The sequence below is a fragment of the Alosa pseudoharengus genome, unplaced genomic scaffold (assembly GCF_046254945.1).
Source record: "Alosa pseudoharengus isolate Yale_2024_CS ecotype anadromous, Long Island Sound unplaced genomic scaffold, YU_APseudo_1.1 YU_APseudo_1.1_scf_17, whole genome shotgun sequence".
NCBI classification, from domain to species: domain Eukaryota; kingdom Metazoa; phylum Chordata; class Actinopteri; order Clupeiformes; family Clupeidae; genus Alosa; species Alosa pseudoharengus.
This window is the reverse complement of record NW_027468640.1, coordinates 37679906-37687405: the sequence shown is the minus strand read 5'-3', so window position 1 is coordinate 37687405 and position 7500 is coordinate 37679906. Positions and strand designations below refer to the sequence as shown.

Below are 7500 nucleotides of genomic sequence, written 5' to 3'. Positions count from 1 at the left end.
AATCCCCGTTTCATCGCCGTGGTGACAGAATGTGCTGGTGGCGGGGCCTTCCTAGTCATCTCCATCTATCACGTGAGATGACACTCACATTGGCATGCTCACACTTGTACACCACACACACCACACACTCATACTCACAACTCCAAACCCTCACACACACACACACACACACACCACACACTCATACTTACAAATCCAACCCCTCACACACACCACATACACATCACACCATAGTCACATACTCATACTCACGATCACACCCACACCCAACTAACCACAAACATATTCATAAAGAGGAAGGGCACTCTTTCCTCTGTCTTCTCTGTCTTCTGTTGATCCTCATGTAAGCCAAGCCCATGCCCATAACCAAGACCTATGACCTACACACACACACACACACACACACACACACACACACACACACACTCAAACAAACCACATTGTTATTTTCTGAAATTTCCAACTGAAAATATGCAGTGGAACCATGGGTCATCAAGTGCAACAGACCTTATTTCCTGTGTGCTGCATTCTGTGCTGCTACAGACCCATCTATTAATGCCTTATGAGATGATCTATGCTTACATGCTGATGCTGAAATGACCTATGGTTATATGCAGCTCACACAACTTTGTAGCACATAACTTTTCCACTCTCTAATATAGTGGGCCTGAACTAAATTAATATTAATTGGTAGAGTAAGTATAGTATACATATTGGCTCAGGATATCGGTTAAATGGACAGAATTCAGCTATTTGTCCACAAAATGAAAAACACAGAAATCAATTCACTGCACCACATGAATCAACCATTTTGTTGTCTGAAGATGGAATAATATGCTGTCTCCAGGGTTTCATAGTGAAAGTAATTGTAGGTGAATAATTACTTAATATTGATCTTAGACTGGCGAACTTCAGGAAAAACTCAGGAATCAGGTTTATTATGTTACAAGCTGAGAGAGAGTACAAAAAAGGTCTATGGTCTATGTAGGCCTAGCCCAGGCCTGAAGCCTAGGTTGGCCTGTAGCCAACTTATCCTCTCTTCCGCTACATCCTTAGTCCAAGTCTAGAAAATCTGATCTGACAAACATTGCAGTTTAGTTACTTTTAAATGTTTTAAACAAAGAACAAAATGGCGCCAAGAACAATCCCACTTGGTTGGCTCTTCACTTGGTATCAGACACACCTACTCACACCCACTTCACACCTATATGAATAGCATGAGGAGAGATATCTTATATATCAGAAATATCACTTATAGAATGTTCCAAACATTCTCACAATCACATCATTACAATCCTTGTAATGAGACTATCAAAATGATACCAGACATGAATACATTTACATTTCATGATACATGGATACATTATATCAAGGTAGCATCCTTTGTCTTGTGTAAGTGATAGGCCTTAAACCAGCACATTAGCATTACATTGGGGGAGGGGATGGGGTCTTTGTTTAAAACCATGAAGGGTTACATGGCTAACTAAAAGTAGTCTTGAAGTTAAATTATTATCCATAAATTGTATTGCTATCAATAGGCAGAATCCTAATGTGTTTGTGTTCATGGTGGACAAAGGACTTTATGGTATTACATGGTTTTGTTCTAAATGAATGTGTTCAGTAGCACAGACTGTGTTCTGTATGCAAACTAAGATCTGTTACACTTGACCAGAGCCTTATATCTATCTATAAGGCTCTGCACTTGACATCCTGAAATGGAACAGAATGGTGATGAGATCATTTAAGACACCAATTCTATTTCCTTTCCTTTCTCTCTCTATTCCGGAATCTCGATGGAAAGCAGAAGAACTCTTGCCCACTAACACTCACATCTGTGCTCTGTGGGATCACACACACCCACAGGCCACACACACACACGCACACGCACACACACACGCACACGCACACGCACACGCACACGCACACACACACACAGCACATCCGCTTTAACCACAGTTCTAATCAGCCAACTGATGTATAAAAATATAATGAATTAATAAAAATATAGAGCAGGACATCTGCTTTTTATATGGGTTCCTGTACTCCACATCATGTAACACACACACACACACACACAAAACACGCAACACCTTTATCAGCCTTTCAGTGGTAGACAGAGGTACCACCTAAGTTGTGGTGATGCTTATGCTCTTCTGTCCTAGATAATGTGGCCATTGCCATTAAAATAGACATTTTGTGTATACACAACTCTCTCTCTCTCTCTCTCTCTCTCTCTCTCTCTCTCTCTCTCTCTCTCTCTCTCTCATTTCAATTTTCAATTCAATGAGCTTTATTGGCATTGACTGTGCATTGTACAATATAAGTATAAGTATAAATACTCTTTTGATCCCGTGAGGGAAATTTGGTCTCTGCATTTATCCCAATCCGTGAATTAGTGAAACACACACAGCACACAGTGTACACACAGTGAGGTGAAGCACACACTTATCCCGGCGCAGTGAGCTGCCTGCATCAACAGCGGCGCTCGGGGAGCAGTGAGGGGTTAGGGGCCTTGCTCAAGGGCACTTCAGCCATGCCTTTCGAACCAGCAACCCTCCGGTTACAGGTCCAAAGTGCTAACCAGTAGGCCACGGCTTTAAGAACAGTAAAATACAGCAGTAATAATGCTAATGATAGTAATAACGTAAATTATTTTCAATAATAGTAATATTAATAATGATGAAATAAAGAAAAAATATTAGAGAACAATTAAAGTATAGAAAAGAATGTATCAATTCCGAAAAAATAAATAAATGGATGAGAGGTTAAAACATACACATAAGCTTTTTTGTGTATGTGTGTGGGGTGGCCTCACTGGTTTGAGGTTGTATCTCTTCTTTTGTGGCATGCCAATACTGCTAGTGCAGTTTCTTTCATTTCTCCTAATATATATTTCTTTTTTCCTTCATTTGTTTGTTCTGTGAACTCTGGGCAGATATTTCTGGCTTTTGTGTAGAATTCACATCTCAGGTCTGTATAATGATGTAATGTAATGATGTAACTCATACAATGATGAGTGAGAAGATGTAGCTCTGTTTCTACAGCACTCTGGGTACAGTGAGGGCCCAGCCTTTCGCCTTCTATGTTCTATGGCCAGGTTGTGCTCACTGAGTCTGTACATTGTCAAGCACTTTGGTCTTTTAGTGTTTTAAGATAAGGGGCTAATTTGTAGTCATGGTTAAGGGCCAAATAGCATTCGAGTTTGTGTTGGGTTTTGGTGACTTGGTTCCAATATGTAATATATATTCTTTCTCAGTGTATGTAATTTTGTTAGGGTGGATTTTCTCTGATAGTCGAATTTTGTCTTGGTGGTTCAGATTAGTCAGATTAGTGGGTGTGATATTAGTCAATTCGGTTATTCTATTGGCTTTTGAGAGCTTTTATGATGTAGTGAATTGGGGTCACTTGTTTGGATGTGCTTCCAAAATGTTAGGGCTCTCTTTTTTATATTTAAAATTAGGGTGCTGTCCAAATTCTGCCCTGCATTCATTGTGTGTGTTTATGTGTGCCTTAAGGATGTTTTGCAAAATTCTGTATGTAAGACTTCAACTCGGTGTTTCTCCCATTTGGAGAAATCGTAATTTGTAAGTGGACCCCATACTGCACACAGTACTGTATATCAATTGGTTCAATTACTGATTTAAATAGTTGATTTTTTAATGGAATAAAATGTCCGTCGTGCCTTTTCTCTCTCTCTCTCTCTCTCTCTCTCTCTCTCTCTCTCCTGAAGAGAGGACGAGTGGACCCCCAGCACAGCCGTGTGTGTGGTCACCATGGCCGAGTGTTAGATGTGAGGTGGGACCCATTCAGTGACCTGCGCATTGCCTCCTGCTCAGAAGACTGCACGGTACACACACACACAGTAGAGAGGATACAAAATACACATTCCTATACACTATACTTAGCCTACATATAACACACATACACCTTATGCTACACTGCACACACTTACAGACATTTAAGCAGACACTGCACACTGCACCCTATGCATTCTTGTATGTACATAGTATAAGCTTTGTATGTATTTGATGTGCTTTAGGTACAGGATATGGCTTACAGTATATTGGTAGTGCTTCACTACCTCAGAATATGAACAAAGACCATAGAGACCATGACCATATTAACATCTCTCTCTCTCTCCTTCTCTCTCTATGTGTGTGTGCTAAAGGTAAAGGTATGGAACATCCCACCTCAGGGTTTAAGAGAGAACATTGTCAGGCCCGTGAAGGACCTGCGAGGACACACCCGTCGGGTGGGGCTTATCGAGTGGCACCCAATTGCCAAAGACATCCTGCTCAGCTCAGCCTATGACTACAAGGTAAACCCAGGCTTTCTTCTCTGTCACATGTCTAAAGACTCATATAGAGCAGCTGTAGTGCATACAATGTGGTATTTAGTCTTTCTTCACACAATAGGGCTCACGTCATCATGTCATTAAGGGTGCATCCACACTGGGTCCGTTTAACTGGACCGTACCCGAGTGTGATTACTCCACTCTAGCCCTGACCCAGCTGCTCTCTGTTCACATTGCATTTTTGTTTGTGGACCTGTGTCCGTTTATGTCATAAACACTAGCTTCTTTTTACCAATATCCCTTGGCAATGTCGCAAAAACAACAGTTTATTTTCTGGTTTTGGAACAGATACTGTAGCATTCAATCTGCACCGAAGTTCTAACAAACCGTACCCCACACCACTGTTATCTAGCGGACCCTGGTCTGCACCCAGGTTTGGTAGATTTTGTTCACATTAGCAAAAATGTCACCGAACCATTGGCCCAAACGAACTCGGCTCCGGACCAAATGGTCTAGTGTGAATGCACCCTAATTTTCTCCTTGTTTGTGTGTGTGTGTGTGTGTGTGTGTGTGTGTGTGTGTGTGTGTGTGTGTGTGTGTGTGTAGGTTCTGATATGGCGGCTGGACGGGGCAGGGTGTGTGTGTCGGCGGCCGGTCCGTGTGATTGGGGTCCACTCAGACCTAGTGCTCTGCCTCAGCTTCAACACAGACGGCAGCAGAATGGCCACCACCTGCAGAGACAGGACCATTCGTATCATACACACACTCAGCGGACAAGTGCTGCAGGTACACACACACACACACACACACACACACACACAGATTAGAGTAACAGATAATGTTACAGACAAGACAGATAGTGCAGTCTCTCTTAGTAGTCTATGTCTAACCAATTAAGTCATTATCCTATATGGATAATTTGATTATTTATACTTAATGGCTACTTTTGTTCAAAAAGAACAACAGACTGGAAATATCTTGTTTTTTACTCTATTCTCTTCTAATCCATTTACACCTTTATTAATCCATTATTTTTCTCTTTTTCCATCCCCACCACACCCTTCACACACACACACACACACACACACATGCAGCGTTCGAGTGTGTGTTCCCACCGGCCCTGTAAGGTGGTGTTTGCATCTGAGCTGCAGCTGCTGGTGACCACTGGAGCCTCCTACTGGAACCAGAGACAGATCGCTGTCTGGGACTCAGTACAGGCTATATGCTACACATTACATGTTGTACACACACACACGCACGCACGCACACACACACACACACACACACACACACACACACACACACACACACACACACACACACACACATGCACACACACATGCACACACGCAGGCACACACACACACACACACACACACACACACACACACACATGCACACACGCACGCACACACACACACACACACACACACACACACACACACACACACACACACACACACACACACACACACACACACACACACACACACACACACACAAATGTGAAAGTGGCTGGTAGATTTTAGACACAATATAGTGATTTACTATTGATGGCTGGTGAATCTGACTAGCTGCTGGTAGCTTTCTAAAAGTTTATTCCCAACCTTGGTGTGTATAAGTAAGTATAAGTAAGTATTAGTGTATGTGTGTGTAGGAGGATCTTACTGCACCATTGTGGGAGGAGGATTTAGATGGAGAGTCTGGAGTTCTCTTCCCCTTCTTTGACCCTGATACACACATGATCTTCTTGGCCGGAAAGGTACACAGACACACACACACACACAACTATACACACACACACACATGCAGAAATACAGTCAATGTGTGGATGCATCTGAGAGATCTGTGTGACACTTAAAAATGTATGCATGGGACATGTTTTTAACGTGTCTTTGTGTGTGTGTGTGTGTGTGTGTGTGTGTGTGTGTGTGTGTGTGTGTGTGGTTGTAGGGTGATGGGAATACCCGCTTCTTTGACCTTAGCTCTGTCAAGCCTTACCTGCACTACTTGGCTGAGTACAGATCACCACTACCACAGAGAAGCTTGGGTAACACACACACACACACACACACACACACATACACACACACACACAGACAGACTTCAAGTCAAAAAATAAACTCCATGATGTAATGTTTTTAGCTTGATGGTCTTTTGGGCCCCTGTCGACTTCAAAGCAGCGCTGCCACCATCACCTTCAAGGCACCTAACACTAACCCCTAACACTAACCCCTAACCCTAACCCTAATGGTGGGTTTCCACACAGCGAAACACCTTGCGAATTTCGGCCAGCGAAATTTCGCCTCGGGGGCGTGACGGCCAAACCGCTAACCTTTTGACTGCAGTGTCTAGCCAGTGGTGGCAAGCGAGCTAATTAGGCTAATCAGTTAGTTCAAACGTTTAAGTACTTAATGAAGATATCCAGGGGTCTTTATGCCTCGACTAAGTTGATGTTGCCTATAAACAACAATTCATGTTTCATATCTGTGATGCAGCATGTAGCCTAGCTGTCTAGCTAGGTTTACAATGCAATCCAATGTCCGACCATACTAGCAGTATGCCTGTCAGCTAGCTAAAAAGTTCGAGTGTTTAAACTAACATATATAGTGGTCTATTTAGTGGTGTATGTGCTCTGACTAAGTTCGTGTGGCATATAAACCGCAATTTGTGTTGATACAAGTGTCAATGTTCGTGTAGAAACATTTTAATCACATACAAATTTTCGTGTTACAGCTCAGGTAGTCTCCGCCATCTTGGTCTGACTTTTTTGTAACTCCCGCCTCCAAACACAAACACGAGGGCCTGATTGGTTCTCGAATGGTCCTCATTTAAATAAAGTTAAACTTTCGCCAACTTTGTTTCGCCTGCCTCGGCGATTCATTCTCATTTCGCCCAACCAGGGCGAATATCGTCTCCATTCAACCTCAATGAGAGCGATGCGAAATTTCGGTGTAACCCACCGTAACCCTTGCCTAACCCTAGCGCCTTCTAGGCAATGCTGCCTTGAAGTCGACGGTGGGGGCCCAAAAGACCATTACATGTTTGCGTCCAAATTTTCCTAAATACAAATTTAATATAAATACTTTTCATTTGAATAATCGTAAACCCTTACTATTTTGGATGCATATTTATGTATGTACTCTTTTGTTGATCATTTCTCTCTCCATCTGCATGTGTGTGCGTTTGTCTTCAGCGGTGATGCC

The 7500-nt window shown here is 42.6% G+C and overlaps 1 protein-coding gene across 1 annotated transcript in view; it reads left to right on the top strand.

Moving 5' to 3' along the window:
- coro2ab (coronin 2Ab) overlaps positions 1-7500 on the top strand; it is a 10687-nt gene that overhangs the window by 129 nt on the left and 3058 nt on the right. The window contains exons 1-8 of the mRNA XM_076288424.1: positions 1-72; positions 3731-3847; positions 4169-4318; positions 4901-5080; positions 5389-5505; positions 5952-6056; positions 6248-6344; positions 7491-7500. The exon at positions 1-72 is cut by the window's left edge and continues 129 nt beyond it; the exon at positions 7491-7500 is cut by the window's right edge and continues 103 nt beyond it. Of these exons, the coding sequence (XP_076144539.1) occupies positions 1-72; positions 3731-3847; positions 4169-4318; positions 4901-5080; positions 5389-5505; positions 5952-6056; positions 6248-6344; positions 7491-7500 (848 nt within the window). The remainder of the gene's footprint in view (positions 73-3730; positions 3848-4168; positions 4319-4900; positions 5081-5388; positions 5506-5951; positions 6057-6247; positions 6345-7490) is intronic.